The 27021-nt window shown below is 40.2% G+C and overlaps 1 protein-coding gene across 1 annotated transcript in view; it reads left to right on the plus strand.

Annotated features, from left to right (window-relative positions):
* Positions 1–5498: 5498 nt before the first annotated feature.
* Positions 5499–27021, plus strand: part of LOC100118554 (head-specific guanylate cyclase) — a 40199-nt gene continuing 18676 nt past the window's right edge. Inside the window, exons 1-3 of the mRNA XM_001602441.5 lie at positions 5499–6582; positions 22272–22345; positions 23606–23688. Of these exons, the coding sequence (XP_001602491.2) occupies positions 6331–6582; positions 22272–22345; positions 23606–23688 (409 nt within the window). The 5' untranslated portion in view covers positions 5499–6330. The remainder of the gene's footprint in view (positions 6583–22271; positions 22346–23605; positions 23689–27021) is intronic.

Consider the following 27021-nt stretch of genomic DNA (forward strand, 5'->3'; position numbering starts at 1 on the left):
AATTTTCAAGAATATATATGCAACATTTTAATGTAAAACTTAAAAGTATATTTTTAGTAAATTTATAATAAAAAATACATTGTGGTAAAGTAGAATGCATATCAAAATTTTGGAATAACATCATCGTATCTTCGTGAAAATGACGTACAAAAATGACGTACAATACAGTTTGCTGGTTTACAGATTAGGTGCTAAAGGGATATCTATCATAAGGTACATCGATAGACTACTGCCTCGCTCGTGATGGTATTTTTCATTAAAGTCATACTCCAGCAGAATGTAATTAAACTAAAAATATTTGTCGTATAAGTGCCGTGCAGAAAGTTAAATACTTCTTTCAAATAAAATCTCATCTACGTATTAAAATTGTTCTAACAACAATTTTAATGAGCAATAATTTTGCATCTAAAACGTGTTTTCGAAAACGCTTCTTTTATGATTGTGTGATTGTATGATTTTATTTCTGGTATCTAATAATTCAATAATGTAAAAAAGATACAAACCATCGATGATTACAATAAATATAGCTACTTGAAGACTTTCAATCTCGTTGAAAACGCAAAATGACTTCTGGAAACGCGAAAATCGAAAAAAAAAGAAAGGTTCCCGAGTAAAGGACAAAACTACTAACGAAAAGGAAGCGGTAAAAATGTAGAAAAGTCTAAACAAATTCCCGTAAAAGTCTCGCGAGCGAAGGAGGTCGCGCTCGCTTTCGGGATAAGACCGAGCCGAGCGCGAGAAGATGGCACAACTTACTTGCACAGTCTTTACAGCCGCTGCCAATGCAACGTGTACATTTGCAAGTCTATCAGCTGGCGCCGAAGTTTGCTCGCGTGACTGAGAATCGATCGCACACGTGCGCGTGAGCTACCGGGAGCTAGGAAAACCAAGACCCTCCGGACTTGTTTCACGCTCGCACTTTCCGGTAAGCTTACACCGTTGACGTTGCTAATGCTGCTGTTGTTACTTTTCAAGATTGTCGACTGCGTTTAATTTTTATCTGAGTGGAGGAAAGGAGATTCGATATCAATTGAGAAGTACAATTGAAAACACAGTAATAATAAAACTTAAGTTTCTTGTTCTTAGCTTAAAGTTTTTCAATACAGCTAGTTCTTTATTGGCATTCGCGTGCTCTTATGTTATCCATATCAAAATCAGATTTTCCTTCTGTAGTCTGAATAACTGCGTTTACTCTACCTTTCAGATGATAATGAAATATATGTGATCCTTTGTCAAATAATATATAAAGAATTTTCTTCAACTTTTACTTTTATGGCAAATCATCACTCGTTCCTATCGGAAATCGGTCAGTCGCTTTTGTCTCATCCACATCGACGATAATTTTTCCTGCTGAAAACATGCCACAAGCATTGGATGCGCATTGTAGTGCACTCGAGGTGAAGACATATTGGAGAAGAGATACCGCAATGCGAAAACGCGCGCAAGACTGTGTCTTGCGATTTTACAGTACCGAGTCTTTCTTCTGTTTTTCCTCAAATGAAAGTGCAAGAGGATGAAAAATAGGAGAGAGAAGCATTAGAGTCAGGGGGAAAAATCGACAAAAGTGTTATTTTCTACGATTGTTCCTGTGCATTCATCTGATTTCGAGTAAATCTTTTGTTGCTTTGAGCATTTATTCAATTAATGAGATCGATGTTTTCATTAAATATCTGTTAGTAACTTCTTTCTTAATTAAATGAAGATATCATTACACGTAAAAAATTTAATTATCTGAAGTAAGAAGAGGTTTTGAAGATAAGACAATAAAGAGATCTTTAAAGGACAAAATTTACAAAAAAATGCTTTTAAATACAGAAATGTTAAATAAAATACAATTAACGCAAATAGTATTATATTATAAAAAAAGAAGCGTTAATTTTTTTGGCTTACACGATCTCGCGTGGAAGTTGTCTAAAGGTTTTATAAAGATCTTTTGCTCTTATCTTATATTCCTTTTTTAAACACTCTTGTTTAATCTTCTCTTCTTAAATTAATTACTGGCCATATCGACAGTCATTTCGTACTCTTTTATCTTTGTTATATATGCGGTGAATGAGACTGAGTCTTTGCCTTCATGGTTACTAACTACCACCATTGAGGTATTAGAAAATACAAGGAGAAAAAGAACTTCAAAGAGACTTTACATATGAAAAACGCGCTTAAAGAGCAGATATTCATTGAAAAAACTCAAAAATAAAAAGAATTATTTAAGTATTTTGCCGCTTCAGATTTTGACGAATCTTTTTATTACTATATTCGTACCCTTTTATATTGAATGTAATTCATCTGTATCATCCGATATAAGGTACTTTAATAATTAATGGATTATTAAAATACAAAATTGTGTCGGCTTTATTACTATTGAATCTACATTCGATTCCGTATCAAAGAACTAAAAGTATAAATTATTCAGGAGTTCTTTTATTACATAGCTAACATCAAACTTGTGAAATTCAAAAGCTCATAAATTCTTCCAATCATAGTCGAATATTCAGTCATGTCATTATCAGATAAATCTCATAATTTAATAAAGAATTTTTCTAAAAATATTCGTTCATCAATGCGAGCTGGAACGTGGCATATTCACGATAATGGGATGAAGCAGATGGGGAAAATGTGATTGATCGATTAATACTTTCGTTAATTAATCACTTCGGTACATATATCAGGTTCTCGTGCTCTTATTGTAAGAGGCGACAGTGAGAAAAAAATGAACAAAAAAAAACGAACGAGCTGGACAGTAGAGGTAGAATAATCGCAGTTGGCTAATTAGTCCGATCGATATTGTCAAAGGCACGGTGGCGCCACGCAGCCCAAGCACGCGAAATGAAAAGAATGAAGGTTGCCCCCAACGCTGCACTGGCTGATATGAATAATTAAGTTTTGTCCTGGAACCCAGAGGCGAGCGCTGCAGTAAAGTATTCGCTGAGAGAAAGGACGAGCGAGCCGTGTACCAGCTTAACTTTCGATGAAAAGTAAATAAGGCTCGGGCTAAGCTCGCTTCCCGGCTTATTTATAAACTGTATTTTGACCAGGAGAGATTGGTGCATAGGACAAGACTACATTAAGGTACAAAAATAAACTGTGAAATCATTGTTGATCAGATATTATGGCTTTATTAAAATCTCCTAACGATCAGGTCCTTGTGTGACCTTCTCTCAAAAGTTGTCGCCGAGAACTGTCTCTCTACTCATTAAACGCCGCCGAAAACTCGGGCCCGCTAAAACAAAGACGCTTTCCCGAGGACTACGGGACTCGAATCAGTGCGCGCGCTCCTCTATATCTATAGCTATACACAACCAGTCATGTGCCCGCGCGAACGCCTCTCGCCACTCGACTCTCTAGCCTGGCAGTCACAGATCGGCCCTTTAGCCTCTCCGCACTGAAAGTAACCTTCAAAATCCGTGGAGTAAACTCCCTACTGAGGTCGTGGCAGTCTAGAAATGATTATAAAACCACTCCTAACTGTATTGGCCTGAAGCCACGAATCGCCTTGTCGATTCGCGCATATTAGAACCAAATGACAGACAAACGTTCGCTATAACTACTAATAGGTAGAATATATTATCGATAAAGAATAAATACGCCGCACTTGCTATTATTCCTAGTAGCCCTCGGTTACGTCCGGAACAATTGGTGTATGCATCATTAAATGATTCACCGAACAAACTAGTATCGTCATTTTCTTTTATATTATAATACAAAACATATCTGTATGTATATCTGTGTTATATATTCGCTTTAGAAAAACATAACTGTCGTGAAAATGAAAACATCAGAAGTGTTCATTCATATGAGATAACCGTTGATCAAGACAACAAGAGCACAACAAATTAAGACAAATAACAGGGCTCGAAGAGGTCTCTTTTTCTAGCGTACTTTCGATTGCCAGCCATACCGAGGGAAGAACCTCGTGTGTCGAACGAGCCCATCACAAGGCGCTTGCGCACCGATTCTCGCCCTCCTTTTGCTCTCTGCCCTACTATCATTCGACTCTCTCTCTCCCTCTCTCTCTCTCTCTCTCTCTCTCTCTCCTTCGTCCCTCTTTCGATATATGTTCGTTCTAATCTCGCGCATTTCTTTCTCTCCCACTGCAGCTTCGTCTTCTCTCTTCGTTCCCTTTCGCTTGTATACACCTCGTGTTCTCTTCGACATACGCTTATCTCTTTCTCTACCTTTGTTTTCTGCGAATCCAATCTTTCTCACTCTCAACTGCTCTTCTTTCGTTATTCGGATACCATTCAAACTTTCTTTCTTACAGTTTGTGAGTTTTAGAGTTTCTTTCTGTAAAACTTTTAAGCCCAACTCTTTGGCTTCCTCGACTACTGGGTCCCAGTTGTGCTCTCCCTGTTCACTCATTCTCTTTTTACGTTCTTTATTAACTCCCTAACTAGCTCCTTTTCGCGTTCGTGTTCTTCCTAATTTATGAAGGCTTTTAGAGTAGAATTTTAGATTTAAAATTGTTTGAGGAATCGCCCACTTTAGTTTGCGTCGTTCATCACACTGCGCGAATGTACATTGTACAATGCAAATTATTCGAGCACCTTTTTTAATGGCGCGCTTTCAAGTAGAAATGCTTATGCCATTAATAGTTAAACTATTTCTAAAAAGTCATCGTGTATGCTCTAATATTCAAAAAGGCTTTCTAAAGATCAAAGCCAATTTTTTTAATGCTTCATAACGATACGGTGATATTCAAATTGATATGAATATCCTTCATTAAGCCAAAAGGAGCATCAACACTATTATACAGAGTATGGCACTCTGGCAACTTTATTTTGCACAAAAGCAAAATGTCGGTCTTTAATACGACCCTTGAAGAACGTTTTTCCACCTCCTTTTCGAATAAACACTGAAATTTTATGAATTTTCCGACCTTTTCGCTCAAAGTATATTACGATACTGCTTTTAAAAGCACTCGTGCCAAAAAAGTTGAGTTTAAAACCGACCGAAATAAATAGACTAAATTTACTCGTCCGTCAAAAGGGATTCACAGAAAATAAGCTCTAATTTAAAAAAAAAATAATAATTTTTTCTTTCATCCGCTTTCATCCGAATCCTGATTTTCAAACGACGCGCCTGCGATTGTCATTCTGGATATCAAGTTTATACCGAACCCCCGAGCTTTGCCCACCAATTTCCTCCTGTCGCCCACTCCCGGCTAACCCCTAAAAAGGAGGAAAATCCAGCCTGTCACTCTTCTCGTGTGCCGATTCCTCGTAAAATTTTCCATTTCCCTTCGAGCTGCGGAGCATCAGACTCGGAGAGTCTCGGCGCAGCGGCAGCAGTGGAACGGCGAAGCTCCTGCACTAGCGCGCGCCGCCGTCGGCTCTGTAGCCTCCCACCCCGTCAGACTGGCGTTCCACCCCCTCCATCCCTCTATGACTCTCCGGTTCCCTCCTACCCTCTTCACCCCGTTTCTCGCTCGCTCTTTCCCTCGGCGTTCGAGGGCGCGCGCAAGCCGAGCTGCCGCCTGCCGCCTCTCTCGGTCAATTCTCGGGGGCAGTATGGCGCTGCGCGCTCCGACACGCCACGCTACGCCAGTAGCTGCGCCCAACTGCGCCCGTATAAACAGCCAGTGATTGTGGCTAGGCCGTTAAAAAAAGAAATCGCGCCCCTCAGCCGCAGGGGCAGCCGGCGTTCGCTCGGGGGCGTCAGGAGAATCCGGGCCTGCAGCCGAGTTTGATACACGCACGGCACGACGAGAATGTCGACGTCTCACAGCACCAGGTGGGCTTGATTGCGCGTTTTTTTTTAATTTGCACTCCGGCAGCGGTGCCACTATACGCGGGCGGAGAAATACTCGGAGCGGGTCGCAAGAAAAGAAGCGCTCGGGCTCTTCCGACGGCGCGCGACTCCGCACGTGGATTTTCGTCGTTGTTGTGACGCAACGTCGTGTTCGCCCACACGCCGGCGACTCACTCGCTCGAGATTAGTGTGGCATACTGCAGCGGCTTGAAACAGCAAAGGAATCGGAGAGGCAAGAAAAGGCCAATCGCAAGCTGAGCGCGCTAATGAAGACTTGATCCTCCGATAATTGAAAAGCGCATCCGAACGGTAAGCGTACGCGGAAATTTAATCGGAGTCTGGGAAGCGCATGGATTTTAATGAAAAGTAACGAGCTGCTGACAGCTGACTGACAACCGCACGCGCGCGCGCCAATGTAGTCCTGCGGAGACGAGGAAAAGCGAGTGAGAGAGAGAGGGAGCACGTGTTGTGAATTGGCAAACAATGAAGCTGGACGAGCAGACGAGCGAGCATTGAGAGTGACTACCCCCCCCCCCAGCCGACTAAGATTCAAGGAAGAAAATTGAGGTCAACAGAAAGAGGATGGCCTGTCCGTTTTCCAGTTTCGCGCGCCACGGCAGCGGTGGTAGCAACGACAACGAGGAGACCGATCGGCAAAAGTTCAAGCCCTCCTCGAAGCCGCACAGGAAGGATGACAGGCTCAAGCCGTGCAGACAGTCCTCGATGCAGATCGCTTCGTCGCTTCTCGGAGAGGAGATCGAGGACAGCGAGGACACGCAGACAATCAACCTCAAGCATCTGCGAGCCGCTGTGCTTATGCTGACCAATCCATCGGTAATGTATCTGCTCAGCTTATTTTTTGCGATTGAATTACAGATGCACTCTTATGATTTCGTTTCGTGTGGCCGCTTTGAAATGTGAAAATAAATATAATTATTATTCCATTTGAATAATACGAATTTCGTACTGTCATTATCAATCATGCAGAAAAATGTCCAATGCACAGGCTGTCATTTGTTTATTGAATGCATTGGCTCTCAATAAATTACCCGCCCACCAGTGTTTAATTTAACTCTGGTCTGTCCTACTAACCTGAGGCTACGGGCGTGCGGTATTTATGCAGGTTGAAACGAAATTTCAACTAGTGAATTTAAGCAGTAATCGATCAGACCACATTCGCATCGTTTTATTATTATTTCGACCTTTAAATGAATTTTAAAAATATTCATTCATTTCTATATAAAACCAAATGGAATGATTCAATTTTTCCGTCAATATATAGTTTAATCTCTATTGATCAATCGAATCGTTTGCCAATCTATAAGTATGAATAAAGCACCGGGAGAGTTTGAAGGCTGTTTAACGGGCCATGTTTGTAATCGACGCTGTGTTAACAGCGGCACCGTGAATCTACGCTTATGTAAGCGAGCTTCGATTATTTACCCGCACGACGATCAACGACTTTTTTACTTCCAGTAGCATAGAAGACCCCTATTTGCAAAGTCTGTGTTTCTGTTTACTGATCAAATAAAACAATAGGAATGTGAATGAGACATAATTTTCATATCATACTAATTAATTTGAGTGCGCGCCAATAAATATCAGTATTTTTAATGTTTTTAAATCAGCCCGAATGCTCTTAATATACAATACGTTGATCAGCTGAATCACTCGTTAAGGATGCAATTGAAGCAAATTCTTTTCGAGCGTCATTTGTTTGAAAGCTTAATTAATCAAACCATTGTATAATTCGAGCTATTGTGTTTACTCACACATAACAATTTAAGTCCATAAATATTGATCATCTTGCCACAAATAGCTTGTACTCAGCTTTTACCAATCTAATTCAGTTTTATAAATTATTAAATTACCTAGTGACTACTTTAAGGCTCGATACGGAACTTCTTAATTTTATCGATTTTATATTTCCCATACAAAGACTGAGCTTTGAAAAACAAGTTTAACTAATTACGAATCCGTATACTAAATATTTATCAGTTACCAGAATGATTCAAAATGTTACATAAAATCTGTTGTTGTGTCGAGCTCATAATTTTTTCCGAAAAAAGGGTTCATTATTAAAGTGAGTAATTTATATTTTTTTAAATTTCACACGTGTTGTGCAGCGCTGCTTAATATATCCGTCAAGTTAATAGGTTAATGAATTCCTCAAAAAAAAACTTAATTAAAAAACAAAGCTGCTCTCATAATAACTCAACGTTTACCCTGTGGCCTGTTTTCGTTGCTCAAAATGAAGTTGCGCCACGTGCTGGAGCAAAAAAGAAGCCAAATATTATAATTAAATTTGGCTTCTAGCGCGGTCTCAAATTTAATAGACAGACTCTCGCGGCTAATAGGAATGCAATCTTCCGGTACAGAGGGTGTATTTTGCAAAATATTAAATCACTCGACGAGGCAGAAAATGATTAAGCTCTCAACGCCTACGGAATATACTCGGTTACGCGGGTAGAATCATCATTCCCGCACCAGAAAATGAACCTCTGCAAAAGCTGCGGCAGTGGTCGAGAAAAAAAAGAAGCACAGCACACTGAGCGCGAGAGCTCAAACGAGTATAAAAGAGCTTGCAGAGCAAAAAAGCGAGCCGGTGAAAGCCTGGAAGGGTGAAACGTATAACGGAGAGCTGCGCGAAAGGAGCTTTAGGTAGCAGGGATAAGATAATTGTCCTTTCAGCGCAAAGTAGAAGTAGAAGAAGAAGAAGCAGCAGCTGCTGGCGCCTACAGAAGAATAAGCCCAATATCGAGGAGAAAACGAGCTGCAGTGGAGGCAAAGGCACATTGTCAGCTCGCTAGGGCATCGCCGCTCCGAGATTGCGTGCATCTACCAGCTCCGGCCAGGCCACGTCGGGTTATTGCCCTTTGATAGTGCGCGAGAAGGGCGCGAGCACGTTATCGCGGCCTGGCGCGCTTGTATGTCGCTGATAGCCTGGCGGCGACGGTGGCAGCAGCTGCCTCGGGGTTGCGCGCATTAAACTGTCAGTCGTCCGTATATACGCGCCATTGGCTTTTCTCCCCCTTCCCCGCTCTCGTATACACGCGTGCCTCTTTCTCGCTACAAGCTCGTTCGCGTAAGCTGTCGCGCGAGAGCGAGCCGCGAATCCTTTGCCGTGGGTGATGCAACACTTCCCGATATCTATAAGCTGCGCTGGGGGTTACGTATACCCCCGACCGCGAACTTGCGGCGAAACTGAGCAATATTATCGTTCCTGTATCTCTTCTCCTCCTATACGCGAGCTTCTCTTTCTATGGGCTTTGCTTCTGCGACGGGCCGAAGAGGGAGAGAGAAAGAGAGAGATGTGGATAGGAGAAAGAAGGGAAAAAGCATGAGCCATGAAACTAAAAGTCAATTTGAATGGTTCGAATCAAACGTAATCCGCGGTACCTGTTGAGTCAGCGATTTCATTGACCTCTTGATCTCTTTCTTTATACTCCGCGGGTTTTTTCCTCCTCGATCTCACATTTTATTTCGTATGTAAATCGCTCTTTTGTGCGGAGAAGACGCTTTGCAGAAAACAATCTGGGAAAAAAGATGATGCCTCGGATTTTAAATCGACGTTGAAATTCATCGGATCCTCGAACGTTTGTACTGCGGCCAAGACTTATATCGTGCGTGAGATAGCGCGCTTATTTTAAATATCCAAATGTATTTGACTTTGCAAACAAAACGGAAAAAGTTAATTTCACCGGGCCAAACTAAATTTTGTAAGTTTTGTTAGCGCGAGTTGCTTTTGGACAAATAAACTCAACTCGTAAAAACTTCGTTGCTGTAAACATGCTTCGTACGTTTTCTTTTTAATATAAATTTTTCCATATCGCCACTGCTGGAAGTTGGGTTCTACCGCATAAACAAGTTTACAGATCCATAGGCATGTGTTCTTGGCTATGCTGTACTACGCCTTATAGAACTTTTTATGACTTCAACTCGTTTGAGTTCGTAAGTGACACGTGCGATGGCAGTTTGATTTGAAACGAGCTTTTAAAGATATTAATAAACTAAAGAGAGACTGGATGATTGAACAGGAGTAGGACTGTCTACTTTAAATATATATTTCATTACAGCTGAGTCTGTCTAAAAAAAGGTTTCACCCTTACCTCCTTTCGAAAGAGTGCAGAGATGCCCTACTCTTCTCTACTATACACCAAATCAATCAATAAGCCCATGTACCCAAGAGTAAACAAGTTTTTCGACGAGTATACGAATATCAAAATTTAATATTCTTATTTGTAAATATAAAATCATCGTATGTTTGGCATACATTATCGATTCCTCGAATATATTTACCAAAAAAGGATGTGAGGAAATACAAATAAAATATTGCAAATCCACCCACATTGTGTGTATGGTTGAATTAAATTATTATCTGTACTTGCAAATTCCTCGAATCATCTAGATGTATAAGTTTTACTATTCCCACAGTGAATGTTTTCACGGATACCCTATCATAACTGCCCCGCGGGTTTACTCTTGCTGATTTTAGTGGTCTTGCGTACAAGTTAGACGTGTATACACAATACCTCGATTCCCAACCGCCCTCGTATACAATACAATAATGACTCTGTTGCAACCAGTAGGTAGCATGTTGAAATATAAATTTCATTTTTGAGATCGCAAATATACTCTTACAAGTACGGCATTCGATTGTTATTTTTTAAATTACGTATTTTTTTTTGCATTATTCGAGCTTGCAACGATAAAAAGTCATGTAAACAGTACACCGATAAAAAGTCATATGTCAAATGATTACAAAATATCTTACACGCTTGGATTACGAATAAAATCAATTTTGACGAGTGGATGTGCATTCCCGTTTATTTACAATTTCATTGGAAGATAAGCCGCGTATTATGAAAAAATATAGGAACATCCCTAGTTTGGTAAACAAATAAAGAAAAAAAGGTAAAGGACGAAAAGGGTAAAAGCAGTAGGAGAAACGCAAAAAAAATTATGAGAGAAAGAGACCCAGATATGAAAGAGAAAAAAGAGATGCACAGAATGAAAAAAAGCCGCAGGCTAAAGATGACATAGCAAACGAAAGAGGGATGAGACAAGAAGAGGCAGACACGAGTAATTAACTCGCTGGCGAGCGCCCGGGTTCGTGTTCACCAACAGTCAGGCATCAAAACATTGTTTGTGATTTTTTCCATTTTCGCTTTTTTCGCGCATCGACGAGAACTGTCAACTTTTCTGTACATATAGAGCTAGCTTTATGGAGCCCGGTTGAACTTTTCACCGCTATTACAATAAAGTTATTTTTCCCCCGAAGCACATTACTATCTCGTAAAAATTTACTTTTCGTACTGCTGTGTGTACTTTACTGCCGGATAATATCAGGCACTGAATTTTAAGAGATGGTTTGACGCCCAATAAAAATTGAAGGAAGAGCATTCGGGTCATGACTGTACAGAAATAGAACTGCGAGAAACGATCTTTCGACAAAATTTTACACTATATGTAAATATTAGAACAGATTATATACATTTAATATTTAATCAAAGCATATATTCTGGTATGGATAAAATCACGTGTTATAAAAAATTAGAAGTGAATAAGCTCAGGATCAACGTCAACTTCCTTTTATCGTAATTGAAAGTTATCGTAAAGTAATAACACACCTATGGGAATTTGAAACGGAGTTAAAGTTCGAAATTATACCTCAATATTTATATTTCAGTAGAGTGTGCGTGGCTTTATCTGAAATTTCGAGCTCCCTCTGGTACAAGTCAGGAACTTCATAGCCAAATAATCGATTCTCTTGGGAACAGCGCTCGCTTTTTTCCAGTATATATAGTTTCTTGAAGAGATAATGTTTTAATATTTCTTCATAAACTTTATATATTACAGTACCATTTATTTGAAATAATACTTCAAATATTTGGACTAGAAATCTAGCGATGATACTCGATCATCTACTCTATAGCTACATATTTAATTTATTGGCAAACTGAGACGCAGCAAACGCAAGAGCGGGCCAAACAGCAGGCACATCCAGACGGTTTTAGCAGAAGTTACACACTTTCATACGTAATATATTATGCAGTCTGCGTGCGCAAAAATAACAAGAATAAACAATCGAATCCAACGAACGAAATTCAAGTTTATTCATTTACGAAGTTTCTTTTACATTGTGAGAGATCCGCTACTACTTCGAAAAGAAAAACATACTAAAAAGGCAATCATTATTCTAAGTTTACGAGAAAAGTCTCTCCATATATTTTACGACCCTCGTAAAGTTTGCTGCGTATTGTTCATGTATTAAACACTATACAAAACGACAGTTTTACTAGGGTAAGACTGCTTGGCGGAAGATTCACGAACTAAAGAGAGTCGAGAATTTATACAAAAATTTTACACAGTCACATGCGGGTGTCAAAGTACAGTCAGTTTACTTTAAATTAACCCATTTTAAGGATTTCTCAAATACTTCCTCTACTCTTCTCAACTTACAGCGGTAATGCAGTTTTAAATTGGTATAGAACGGCTGATTCGCATTTCTCCGGATTTTATGTTGTTGGAAAGCCAGTCATAAACAACGTTAAGCCCTTCAGCGCAAAAATACGCTCGATAATGGAAGCGAAAATGAGCCACAAAGCTTAAATGTACCAGTGGTGTCGATTTAAACCAGAAAGGCTGGCTTTGGTCTATCCGTCTGAGCAGTCGGAGAAAGCCTTTCTTCGTAATACGTCTCACTGATTTCCTGAAAAGGATCTCGGCTTTAATCGCAGATCTTGATCATCTGTCTTGGGTGCCTTAACTTTTTCATTAAATTGTTGATCACATTATTCAAATTACTGTGATCCTGTTTTCTTTTTTTTGCAGCAATGTTGCTTTTAGTTTTAAAATTAAAATTTATGAGGTGCATTACGAGTCTCGTGGATTACCGCAACTAACATGTATTTATGGTATACAATTTCAGTAAAATTCAAAGTATTATACATTAGTGATTCGATACTCGTGCATTTCGTTTAACCGTATGCATGAAAATAAAACAAATCGAAAAAAGGAATACGGCAGACGTGGACCAGAGGAGAAAAAAATGGGAAAGAGCGATCGATAGTTGGCCCAGCAGCGACACACAGAACGAGTAGCAGCTTTAGCCAGGTACCTATACTACCTCCACATGCCGCAATTCGGCCGCGCTCGCGGTTCCATAAAATATTACTGGCCACGCGGCAATATTCCTTCTTTCTCCCACTCCCCCAGAAGATATGAAAATAACCGGGCAAGCGATCGATTTCCAATATATTTATCGACGAGACTATAAGGCGCGTGCGCCACTCGAGAAAATGACGAGTCAACGGCCGCCGTCGCGACGCCTCTTTTTCTCTTCGTCAATGCGCTCCAATCTGGTTTCTCCGCCATCTATCCCTCAGCTCTTTTTTATCCGGGACGATTTTTCGAGAGATCCACTCGAACTTAGTGACTTTGCATATTGGAAGACACATTGAAAAGAAGTAGAGAGAGAGAGAGAGAGAGAGAAAAGCTAGTAGCAAACCTCCCTGCAGCTCACGTCAGCTTGGATTCAGCAGAGAAAGGACGTTGACCCGACGAAGGTATAAAGTACCCTGTACGAGAGGGTTTCGTGAAAAATCGATAATGCTTTAAATTTAGGAAGCGCGGCGAAACGTCTATTTCAAATGAATCGTAAATTTAGAGAGCACGCTCTTGTATAGGAAAGACGTTAGGTGCATGTAAAAATGTTGTGAAATATTTTGAATTCCTGCACGCTCGCGAAAGGCGCAGATATTTATAGTATCGTAAATGCTCGACCTAGAATTTCTGCAATACGGATATTACCACGGTCTAGTATCTGAATTCGAAAAATTTACCATGCTTATTTTTGAAAACTTTTTGGAAAATAGAAATGGATAAAATTTTTTTTTAAAAATGTAACACATACCCTCTACCAATTCTTCCGGAATATTATCCGACGAGTAAATGGGGAAACGTGAAAATATATACCGAAGCTTTGTGAGCCCATTTTCTTGCTGGTGCAGCACTCTCATGAATCGTCTTTTTAAACTTAAAAAGACTAAGAAGAGAATAGCCAGCAGCAAAGACTCGAGTAAAGTTCGAGGGAAGGTGAGGCAAGTGAGGCGTGAAAACTCGGCCGATTTCCATTCCTTTGAACTATCGACGTGCGGAGTGTGGAAAAAGAGAGAACAAAGAGGCTAATTTCTCATGAGGCGCTATCGCGTATTTCAGCGAGTTCGATCGAATCGATTTTTAAATTGAATTTGCTCGAGAAATAGAGCCATAGGTAAATTTCAATTAGTTAAATTGCAACTCCACTTGACACTTTCTACGTTCGCTCTTATTTGATATTGCGATAAAAGCGGAAATGGAATAGCACTATTTTAAAGAAATTGGAAAATACTCGGTGTGAGTTATTGAAAAAAATAACATTTTGAGTAAAATACAGGACAATTCAACTTCAGTAGAAACCGCCAATATATGGTCAGACCGTATAGTCCGTCACTTAATTCTCCAAAAGTGTAAATCAAACATTACAATTTGCGTATTGATGCAATACTAATTTAAAAAATGCACACAAGTTACTTTGCGTAAAGTATACTAATTATTTTAACCATATACTGAGCTCATAATATCCTCTTAAACGCTCAACCTCTTTACGACCAATTTGGCTCAGTTTTCCTCGGAGAGAAAAAGAGCAAGGAAAAGTGCGGAAATCGGGACCAAAGGCAATATATTCGAACCGTACTAGTCGAATCTTTTCCTGCGTCGTTCTGCGAAAAAAAAAGAGAAAGATCCATTGAGGGCTTAAATGAATCCGAAGCTCAATTAGAGAAAAACGATGACAGTGTAGATTTGTGCTGAAAAATTAAATTCCCTATTCCCTGCCTTATTCATCTTTTCAATGGACATTTTCAGGACGTATTTCGCAACGATAACTGACAGCGACAACGAAGTGCTAAGAATATAAGAGAGAGGATGGGAAAAGAAAGTGGCATCGAAAAAGTCGAATGTACCTAGAACTTCTTTCAACTCTTTGATGAAACATTACCCGGGCGGAGCTGGAAGCTCGTAGATGAGCAGTTTTTTTGGCATTAATGAAAGGGCGGATCCTCGAGGCTAAGCGAACATTAACCGAGTTCTCTAGAGGCGAGTCTTTAACGTATATTTTTTTTACTTTTTACCGCTACGTTTACATTCTCAAGTATGTCATTACTTTTCGGAGTTACTCAGTTTGAACGCTTTTGTAACCATCGAGCAATTTCATCAATATCGATCTTCTCGGTATTACACGAAATCCATTGTTATCATAATCATGATGGATTTTGCATGACACCGAAGAGAGCAATTAAAAACTTAGCACTTGTGCGATCTAGTTATACTGAAAAAGCAGTTGAATTGTAAATAAAATTTCTATTTTATTATTATTCTCGCTAGCTTCTGCTATGCAAACGTAAATACTTAATTCCGTAATTATATAACTAGACGTATAAAAGATGCAATCTAAAAAGAGGACTAGTTGACGCAAGGGGTGCAAGCTTGCCCGCTGCGAGAGAAGGCAGGATGGAGTATAGAACAGCTGGTATGCTCATCAAGGAAAAACTGCCGAGCACAACACGATAAGAGTGGCTTCCAATGAACTTGTTAATTGAATTCGGGCTTTAAACGTATTCATAAGCTGAAATTTTGATTAAATTTAACGCGTTCGATTTTCATTTTAACGAGCAATCAAATATAAAACGCTGATGAAAGTGCAAAGTTTATATGCAACATATACCTAGAATTCCGATACTTCCAGTCGTGTCGTGAATTATAAATTAATCAAATCGCGACTGTTCAATTTCACCTCGCGCAACAGTGAAATAATTATTAGCTTTTTCCGAAAAACACGTCGCACGCGCAGCAAGTTCTAATGAAATGCGCTTATGTCGAGCATACATCGCCGTGATCCAAAGTAGAACCATTCCAATCAACGCCTCTTCGATGGTCCACGCTATCTGCCTCTCTCCCTCTCACCACCTTTCGATATCTGCTCGCATCGCCGCGTTGGACGTCCAATCGACTGCAGTGGCATTGAAGCAGCCTTTCATTTCCTAGGATCGGACAGTCGGGACAGCAGCCGATCGGAACTTCGTTACTTAGTCTAGTTGACGGAAATCAAGTTGCTGCGTATGTACCTCGCGAAATATGTTGCCCGCGCCGGTCACGCATTTATACGCGCCGCACGCGCGCACGCAAAATACGAGCGTTAGCGGCGTGGGCATATAATCTCATTTTCGCGAGCCTCCGCTGGAGAAGCGCCTGATGAAAGAAAGTTGGAAAATTTCGGCCTGACAGCAGCGCGTCCCTCCGGCAACAAGATCACTTTGCTCGCGCGCGACTTCAAAAACTTGAAATTAGATCAATCTACGGGAGAGAGCAGAGCGTGTAGCTTGAGTGACAGTAAAATGTCGCAGCTGTATAGCTTGCGCGCGGCGAGTGCCCGCCTCGATGTAACCGAAAGTGTATAGAGCCACTGACGCGTTTTTAAAGGCAGGCTTAACGAACTTTCGATACATAGCGCGCGGTGTACAAAAGGGAACTTTGAGATTTTAAAACTTGCGAGAGCGCTCGCGCTCTACGTGCACGTACATGGAGATTGATGCTTTAATGGGTTGGAAATTTTGTTCGGGTACGGGAGCTGAAAAAAGAATGAAGAAAGTGTACGAACACAGGAAAAAGCACGTACGTTGTTTCGATTTATTATGACCGCAATTTGAATAAATAAAGTTTTAGATTTGCGTGTTTGTGTCAGACGCAATACTCTGCAAAATGAATCGATTTTGGACTGACCCCTCGATCCCACCGCTTAAAATCTCCGGCTCTCTGGTTTCTGGCTACCTAAGACAGGTAGCGCATAAGCACTTTTCATGTTCCCTCATTTTAATTTCAGAACTGTCTTTCATTCAGCCTGCTTTAACTGCTAAAACATAATAAAGCTCTCGTTTTCAGATGTTCAAACTCCAAAAATCACTATTACAGAGCTTTTTTATTGGCGGAAAGAAGCAAAATAAGTGTTGTGAATGTACGTGTAAACAATATCCAGAATATTTTTATGTGGGAAAATATGTTTGTGTAGGGTATCCATGTGTACAGTGAGTTCGATGTCACGTGTTGCATATGTAGATCGACTGATCAAGCCTCTTCTGTCACCCACCCTATTCTGTCTCCATCAGATAAGTCATACCAAATGATAATCGAATACGCAGGTTACTCACGTACAGAAGCAGTAATCAATTTATGGAACTATATGCGACAAAAAGCAAAGGTACAGACCCGACTTTTAAGGAAAAAAAAACAAGGGGAAAAATTGCTTTCGCCATCTCCGCAATCAATGAAGCAAAGCTCGAAAACCACGACAATAACGAGAAATCAACGCAAGCGTGCGTGTCAGTCCACACAGTGACATTCGCAAAGCCACGTCTGCTGCATGCAGCTTTGAAACTCACGCTGGGAAACACGTGCTCGACGCGCGGCGCAATCCATGCCAATGCCAAAGCAGCGATTATTCATCGAACTCGCATTTTTCCCACTCGCATGCAGCAGCGGCGGAAAAGTTTTTCCTCGCTGCAGCTCTGCAGCATCAGGTCGTCCTTCGACTTTTATCAAAGCCCTGCAGAATCCAGTGTGTAGTCGTCGTCGGTGAAAATACAGGACAATAATACGACGAGGAAGTGGGGAGAAGATCCGCGACCGCGGAAATTTATTGTTGACCCGCATCTTCTCAAAGTAGTCCGCGCCCAACACTGGGACAAAGAGCGGAAGAAGATGACCTTCCGTTCGCGGTGCGGAGACGCCGGCATTCTCGAGTCCATATCAATTCTACTACTACTACTACTACTTACTCCTTCGAATCGGGAGCATCGAGAGTTGTCGAGCATCACGAAATCTAATTAAGCTCGCCGTCTGTCGCTCGTCCTACACACACTCAAGAGTGCTTTCCAGAGTCGTCGTCGTCGTCGTCGTTGTTGTTGCTGTTGCAACCGCTGCGTGTGCATTATGCATGTGCGAGAACGCGCGTGAGATTTAATGCGGAACAGCGCGGCGGGACGCCTCGGAGCACAGATTCTATTAACGTAGCTTGAGCTTCTTTCTTATTCTCGCTTTCGACTGTAGAGCTTATACTGCTGCTTGTGATGCGGGTCTATGGTGAGCTGAGGCAACGCGAGGATTGTATTTGCTTGATTAATGTTGCAGAGAGGGCTTTATATAATCGCGAAATTTCATCACCTTCAAAAGCTCCTATCATAGAATAATATTTTTTTTGTGGGGCTACTGCTGGAAAGGTGATGATTGGATTTTTTGGGCGGTGACGCGCATTGGCTTATAAATGAATGGCCTACTTTCTGAAAGTTCAACATTATGAATAATCATGAGCTTGTGTACCTAAATGGTTATAAAAAGATTTGGCATTAATTTATGTTCTCGGTTAATCATAGCTTATTTTGCAATTATACTGTGTAAAAGAGATTATTTGCAGTCCAGACTGACGCTCATTTACGTTAACAAGCAATTTTAATAAAGAAATTCCACAAGGGATTCAGAAGGGAACTTCACAATTTCGATCCCAGCGCAGGAATGAGATGGTTAATTATACAATGAATATTAAAATCGCCTTATGAAACGCGAGTACTGATCTTTTTTTTCAAACACCAGCCCTACAGAATCACAACTGAATTCCCGGTAAATGCACCATATCTAAAATGAAAAGCGATTCGCGCCACCCCGAGAGAGATTTGTTATCGACGATCAAAAATTCTTTTTTGGTTTTCAATATCGCGAATCGACCTTTTGTTTTGCGCGAAATGCCACATATCTGCAAACCGTTGACTGGAAAGACCAAAAATAAACAACTGGCCGCACATATACGGCAGAAGCAATCACGACTCTTTTGTCTTTGTTGTTTAGAAAGCGCAAAAGCGCCAGTTTGCTCTTCATTTTATGAGGTCTGACTGATTGGACGCAGGAATTAGGTAGTTGACTAGAATCAAGAGAGCTAACGGTTCGAGAACAATCTCTATAGCGCAGCCGCACTGCGCAGCCGAAATTGGAACGTAGTCTCCTCGCTGTAGATCGAAGTTTCCTCACAGCGCTACACTTATTTCGAAAAGTACAAATTAGATGAGTGTGCGAGAGCTGGCTATTAGCACTTGTGAATTATATGCTGTGCGGGACTCGAGAGCCATCTCTATATACGCAACACGAGAACGCGCGACGCGAAACTTTCTTCTGCCTCGAGACCGTTTTCTGCTCTCTGCGGCGCTGAAACATATATCTCCGGCAGCACGCTCGAAAAGTTTTCCAGCCAAGCCGTGCGAGCCTGGATGAATATGTCGCTAATTGCTATTGTTATTATTGATAATTTTCGAAACTTTGAAGATGAAACTGATCTACAAGGTAAAATGTTGGCAACTATGAGTTTGGTCTCCACCCTGGCAGAAAATAAGCCAACACAAATATTTATTATTTTTGCAAATTATTAAATTTGGCTTCAGATTTGTTCTTTGCTATAAACTTACATGGATATATTTAAAGATTTTTACAATAAAGCAAAGCTCCTAGATTTTAATAAAAAAATGTTGCAATTTTAATACGATTTACACCTTAATAATAACAATTAGAATGTTTCATCGATAAACCATAAGACGACGGTACTTGCAAGTGTGCATTAAAATAATATTTTTGAAAATTGTAAACTTTTTAGTAACCACTAGTCAACTGATCTTATCTCACCTGCTGAACTTTAATGCTTGATGCTTAACATATATAAAATTGATTTCACTACATTCATTAGCGTATATTTATGCTCTGGTATAGAAATGCTTACCAACGGCAAACTGTTAGCCAAAGTGACGGTTTTAGCAGGTTCGTTAGCCAACCATAATCAACTGTTGGCTTATTTTTTGCCAGGATGGAGAGCAAACTTTTTACCTTGTGAAAGGTGTTTTTCAAACCGATTTCATACCGTTTAATGCGTTTAATTAAAGTTCAGAATTGCTACGACTTCTTGAGAGCCTTATTATCTTGCGTATCTTTTCTTTGAGTAGCTGCTGCTGTTGCTATTGAGCAACCTAGATCATCCGTGGCGTGAGGGTCTTGATGATGCTGGCAGACAGCAGCGGTAGGCTTGGATTTGTGACCGTGTGTCACGGATATGCTAAGCTTGAGGTTGGTCGGACTTCCGACACTGCCGATCTATGGGGGCTGCGTCGAGTCTTCGTTCACGTCTATCGCCTCCTCCTCGTCCTCGAACTTGATCAGACGCTCCGTCGCAAACTCGTTCTCGAGCTCTCGTTGTCTAACGCGCCATTTTCGGCTTGATGGTCTTGAAAGCCAAGTGTCATTTGCCGGTCCTCGGAGCAGCTCCGGCAGTCGTCGTTACGGCGCTCGCCAATTGTGGCGAACCCTGCTGCACTAATATTAGTAAGGGCTAACCGAAACCTCTGTAACGGAAGAAGAAGTCTTTTATTGTCCTTGTCGTTCATTGTCGACTTATTCCGAAGAAACAAGGGTATAAGGTCTTGGAGGGCCGGGGTCGTCGTCGAGCTCCAGCGGTGAGAGCTCGTAAATTGGATCGCGGCGTCGATCTCGCTCTTCTCTGTTGTGGCAGACCTGCATGTCCTGAAGCGATTGGCCGGTGCCAAGGGTCACAAGATAAGATGTTCGCTGATGTAGAGCACGCTGTTGTTTACTCTCTGGATTTACACGTCGTGTTGGCAATGATCCACGCGAGTGCTTGCGTCGAGTCTTGGCAGGTGTTCGGCGCATTATATGTATATTGAACTAATTGCTGAAGATAACCTTATTGTAACCTATTATCATGACATATCTTGTTGTACTTAAAAAGATGAGAATAGCACATGACTAAAATTTTAAGAAATTATCGCAAATTAATTTTTGATCATAATTATTCTGCTAAAAGAGACATTTTTGAAGCAAAATATTATGATAATTAGAAAGTTCTCATTAAAATCTTCAAGATACATTACTCAAACATAAGCATCTAAGACATATCAGACAAGAAATCATTGGAAATAATAATAAAACGCATTGAGGTTATATAGCAAATTCAAAGTATAATAGGGTCGCGCTGCTCCCCGACGGCACAGTGTATAAAAACTTATACTTGCCACCGGGGTGCTACCGCGCTCCTTGATTTCGTTGAGCCTGTAACGATTAAATGTTTACGCACCAATAGCTACGAGTTTATTGCGCATATTCGGAATAATCAGGCTATTCAATAATCCGCTGTTAATGGTTAATGACGCATTTCCAACCGAATACGATGCTCATCAGAATAATGGAATGGATTGATCAAAATCAATGAACCAATACATTCCCACGATGCTACCCGCGACTTGAGTGAAGCAGTATAAAAGTTTAAAATTTATGATGCTAAGATTGTTTTCATTGAAATTTGTTAAGCCTAAAATTAATTTTGATTTGGAAGTATATGAGAAATTCTACGAGAAAAATGCACTTTTTCGGTTGCAGAAACCGTGAAAAACAAATGTTAGGGCAAGCGCCCGCAACTTTTCTTTTCTTATTTTACATGTTTAATGTGCGTAACTTTTGACCAAATCAGATATTTTCAGCGCATTTTTTTTAAATTAAAGTTTTTTTCCGTACTCTCTTTCTACCGTTATATACATTTTCTGTTTGTGCCCTTATGCATCAGATACATTCCGTTGAATAATGGCTATTTTTCGACGAATTTGAGGGGCTTATGAAACATTATCACAAGACACTTTTTCAGTGTTGGAACGTGGCTTTGCATTGTTCTAAACATGTACAATAAGAAAAAAAAAGCTGCGGGCGCGTGTGTAGTTGAAAACGAATCAGTTTTCAACTAGACCTCCTCCTACCACATTAACGGAGTCTTTGGTTAACAAATATAGGTGGCGCATGAGCACTTTTCTAAATGCCGAATGTCCATATAGCGGTGTGCCACCTTTGCCAAAACTGCCTGATGGTTAGGCCTATATAGCGTTTAGGTCATTCATGCTGCAGTTGCCGATTGCCTCTATTATTTTGAATTAATTTCACCTTTGTAATGAGAATATTATTGAAGTATAATTCATAAGATTGCATCAAAAACTCAATCCGAATTCTAAAAATTGAAACATCGCGTTGTCAATGAAAAAGGATTCATGTAGGTCACTTTTACTTATCAGAAAGCCGAACCGAGGCGTAAAACGCAAAGTTAAGCAGCAACTTTGACGTACAAATAAATGTACACATGTAATTGATTGAAATGCAAAACACGCACGCGCGCACACCGAACAACAAGTTCAGCATGAGCACACACGAGACAACATCAATAGCAGGGCGGGCCAGTAGTGCAAATAAAGTTTTAGCAAACTCAAGCTCGCAGCCAAGTTATTTTATGTGAGCAGCAACTCCTCCCGATGTGTGTGTGTGTGTATATATATATATATATATATATATATATATATATATATCACTCGTACTCACGTTATTGTTCTCTTTTCCAGAACGAAGTTATGGCCGTAGCTCTGGACGCTCTTTTGAGCAAAAGCGAAGTGCCACTTCCAACTTCGGCGTCCCTGTAAGTATTTTCCAGTTTCTATCTCGAGCTTCGCGGGTCCATTGTGAGAGAGGGAGAGAGAGAGAGAGCTGGCCGCTGCTGCTTCTTAAAGCTCCCTTTTAGCGCAGCGTGCCGCTAGCTCAGCAGAATTATGACAACGTAATCGCTCGACGGCTATACAGTCGCGGGGCTGGCGGCTCTCTCTCTCTCTCTCTCTCTCTCTCTCTCTCTCTCTCTGTCTCATGGACGCTTCTCTTCTTCGCGCTTGCGAGCTCTGAAAGGCAAAAGTAATCTCCATAAGTCAAGACGAAAGCACGATGAGAGTCCGTGGAAAGAGTTCGCCTGATGTTCGCTTTATTTTCAGGCAATAACCATCCGCTCGTTATTGGTTCAATCTTGAATTAGCGTCTGCTCGATAAAGAGCTTTTTCTTTTTCCAATTCGTTTTATTCGCATTCTTTGCAATAATTGAGTTTTATCGGTATGAAGTTAAAACTCGGGAGAACGTGACGTATGAAATTTGTTATGTATTGAAGCTGTATGATGCTCTTATGTTGGTTATCGGAGATTTTTTGTATATTGCATTTTCGCAGACAAACCACTTTGAAGCAACCATCGTTTATCGATAATTTATGAACCATTATCTATAATGGGTTTGCGACCGCTATTGAAATTCGTTAAATGTAAATACGTTAATAGAAGATCAACCTGTTGAATACGATGACAAAACGACGAAATATACCCCTAAAATCTCAATATAACGTAGTTATGCACTGTGTCATACTTTCTCATTTTGGAAAGTTTAGATCTCTTACTAAATCAATAAAAAATTTACCTAGCTCGTTATAAATGTCGTATTCAAAATAAGTCTGTTCGAAGAAAGTTACAGCTCCTCCGAGCTTACATTTTCATCGCGTCATTTATTTTGCTACTTTTTGGTATTGCGAGAAAACGTACTCTGCAAAAAATTTGCCCGAGAGACTCAGCCAAGCAAAAATACACTTGGCAAGATGTAGAATCTCGTTTTTAAATTCCACGAAATCGAATGTGAATCCAATTCAAGGAATAAAAGCTCAGACGATATCTGCTGTACGGAAAAATAAAAATGTCGAGAAGGCAGTCGTTTCGAGGAAGAATAAAAAAAAAATACAAAAGTAGAGTAGTTTTTACGCACTGCGTATGTTATATGAGAATGTTCCTCTATAGATACATTTTTATTCGTTCTCCATCGATTAGAATCGTAAGACTCGTAGCAATATTTTACGAACGATTTTATTTTTAGAGAAAAACTTCTCGACAACGTCGAAATAGAGGAGAACTACAACCTGCTGGAGGACATTTACGAGACGCTTAACTACGACTGCGGTAAGCTTTGTACTAAAATATCACACAGGCGCTATATGGAAATGTCATTTGATTAAGAGCGCTATATGTTTGCGGAATATAGAAACACGCTGACTGCAATCGCGAATAATTTTTCTCATCAACCATTTATCATTGCGTGCAACGCATTCGTTTCAGGAAAAAAAAAGAAGCGAACGCGATATTTTATAATTAAGAAAGCGAAGAATTACTTCTGACTCGTGTATGGCCCATTTTGACAAAACTTAAAACCATATCGCCGACGATCGCGTTTTAGTACTAAAAGCGCATAAAGCACGTAGTAAATTTAACGAGGAAATAATTCGCAGCACTGCGAACGTTGTATAACAAAGTAAAGAATGCATCTCTACGACGATCGTTAACCCTCGTCGTTCTTATTCCGAAGCCTTATATCTGAACGAGAGCTCGTCGTCTTGTTTCTTCGCCATAACTAAGGAAAGGAAAATTATGCGGTGAGTGACTTTTCAGGCTTCAAATTAGACTCTGCGAATAAGACCATAGTCGAGCGTGTAATACGGTCTTATTTTATATACTATTGATTTATCGAATGTAACTTGTTTATTCTGCGAATCAAGGCTAAACTAACTATTTCCAGTGCGAAAATTTGAATAAATAAAGTATTCGGAGGATCGATACGAAGGTCCGACCCGGATGCATTAATTTCAGCGAACGGCAAAGTGGGACGACAATTCGCGACATGACCCGCACCACAAGTTTGAAATCACACAGCCATTCGAGAACGTGTCTGTCAGGGCAGTTTCCCTTGCATATACGTATATACAGGGCTGGTGTGCGAGTTGATTGCGCAGAAGACGACCAGAGCAGATCTCCCTCTTGATACGTCTGTATATGTATCCGTAAATGGCGACGCTTCATAGGTTTGAGGCTTATATGGTTATTCGATTGAATCCCAATGAACGGGTTAATGGAGTTTGCTTTGACGTGAGCGACAAAAAAAGTATGGCTTATATTGAAAGCGTGTATTCTATGCTTTCGTTAGATTTTTGCTCCATTTGTTGATATTTTTTTTTTTACTTTGGCTTTTGTTCGTCTCTGCGAACTCTCTTACACAGTTGAGTTTTTATACAGCTTCAAGTCCTCCACTTTATGTTCTGTCTACTACGTGTGCATCCGTCAAAGCTATACGGCTCCGCCTGGCTGTATAGCGTATATGTATACAAAATGTGCGACTTTTCAGATTCAGAGAAGGATCGTCTTCACGACACGCTCCGAGCTTGGTTCCTTTTATCCCAAGAGAAAAGAAAGACGCGCCCGTTTGTTATATCGCAGGAAGTAACGTCTGTTAGACGCAGAACATAGGTGCTTCGGAATCTCGGGAATATAAAGAAAATAAATTAGATAACTTCAGCAAATTCAAGAGTTAAATTATTGCAGAAATTGCTTTGCATTTTTGTTTAACGAGATTTTTATCATTCGCTTGAATTTTCTCTTGAAAAGCGCTAAAATCACTCAAATTTCTTTCAAATTAACAGGTTTAAAACTTTCCACGTTTTTACGTTCCTGCTATATGTGCAAAGCTATATTGCTAATGAAACTCGTCCCTAACAAAGTGTTCATCAAAATATAAATTGATTATGCGCTGGAGCAAATGGCACGCCTTTTAACAACGCCATTTTCAAAAGAGTATTAAGTAACGGCTAACTTTACCATACCTTTAAAAGAGTATGGAATATCAAATGCATCATTAGTGTAGAGTTACCCTGTCACTACCCATCAAAGTATAATTGAGCTTTTAATTATAGATAATGGCATTCGATCAAACATACTATTTCCAGAAACTTCATAACCTTTGTGTTATAATATCCCAAGTATTGTCGAAATAAAAAGCGTTATAAAATAGAGAGACAGGAAGAACAAAAAAGTGAGTTTGATAAAAGAAAAAATGACAAACAGCGAGAGAGATGATAAAATGAGTTACTGCAGAGACAAACGACAAGAGAAAGGAAATGGGAAAAGGTGGCTCTCGATGCAATGCAACTCGGGATTTCGCATTCGTCGGGATTGTTTGCCAGCTAAACTCGTTGAACCAATTTCCATTTTCTGCGCCGATTGCCAAGGTGATTCATTCTCCCTTTATATCAGATCACAGAGAGGCTCTTGAAGATTTGATGAGAGCTCCAGATTTTGCCACGGGCTTATGTGTCCAATACGAGCTACAAAAAATATAAACCCTTTAGTGAATTCTGCCGCTTCCGTAAATTAATACACAGTTTTATTAGAATCTGTCTTTAATATATTAAACCGATGATACATCGCGTTCTAAACTTATTTCATCGAACGAATTCACATCACGGCATAACATGAGGATTTTCGCCACGTCCAAGAACCAGAATATTCAGCAGCTATGAATATGACTTTTTCTCTTTGAACACTTTCTAGAAGTTCATATTCAAAGTAGTCACACTATAGAGATCTGATCTAGAGCAGAATCCGCATTGCTCCAAGGTCTTCGACTACTGTCTCTATATAGCCGTACGACTGGCATCTTGCACCCTTCCTGGAGAATCTCATAATCTTCGAGGGTCCACACTAGCCCGATATCCACCAGACGACGTTACAAGATTATTACGGCGTGCTAGCATACAAAGTGCTAGTTTAGAATCTCAAACCAATTTCGAGATCATTTCTGGATTATCAAGCCCAGGTGAATCGGGCGTTTGACTGTTATGCGCTGTGATATCTCAATAGCTAATCGAATCACTGAAATACCTGGGTTCCCAATATAGAGAGTCCTTGGTGAAGGACAATTTAGGATTATCAATTAGATGCTTTGAGGGAGTGTTGACGTCGTTGTTAATTGCTTTGTTTCTGTTATATTGTTGATTGCATTTAAAACGAAAGAAAAACATAATTTTATTATTTAAAGACCGAATTATGCTTATTGCGCAGTTAAAAAATCAGTATTTTCTGATTAAAGTTAAAATCAATGTTTTGTTAATTCATTCGTATAGATTTCTTGGAACTTCGAAGATTGAATTAATTGGCAATTAATAGCGGCATTTGGAAATAATTGGGTAAACAGTTTTAGTCTGACTTCTCAGTTATCACTCGAACTTTCCGGCTATCTACACTTACTAAAATCTGAGTGCATACAGCATATTATATAGCGGTGAGCCACCAATTTCAAAACTGCCTTACTATAAGCCTGCTGCTTGGGCCACTCATGCTACAACTCCCCATTAATTATACTATCCACGAATCAATTTTCCACGATACGGCGAGGATAAACTTTGTTTCAGTCAAAATTACAAAGCAAAAAGTTTTATTCCGCGATAAAGCCACGCACGTGCATAA

Source organism: Nasonia vitripennis, assembly GCF_009193385.2.
Source record: "Nasonia vitripennis strain AsymCx chromosome 3 unlocalized genomic scaffold, Nvit_psr_1.1 chr3_random0004, whole genome shotgun sequence".
Lineage (NCBI taxonomy): Eukaryota > Metazoa > Arthropoda > Insecta > Hymenoptera > Pteromalidae > Nasonia > Nasonia vitripennis.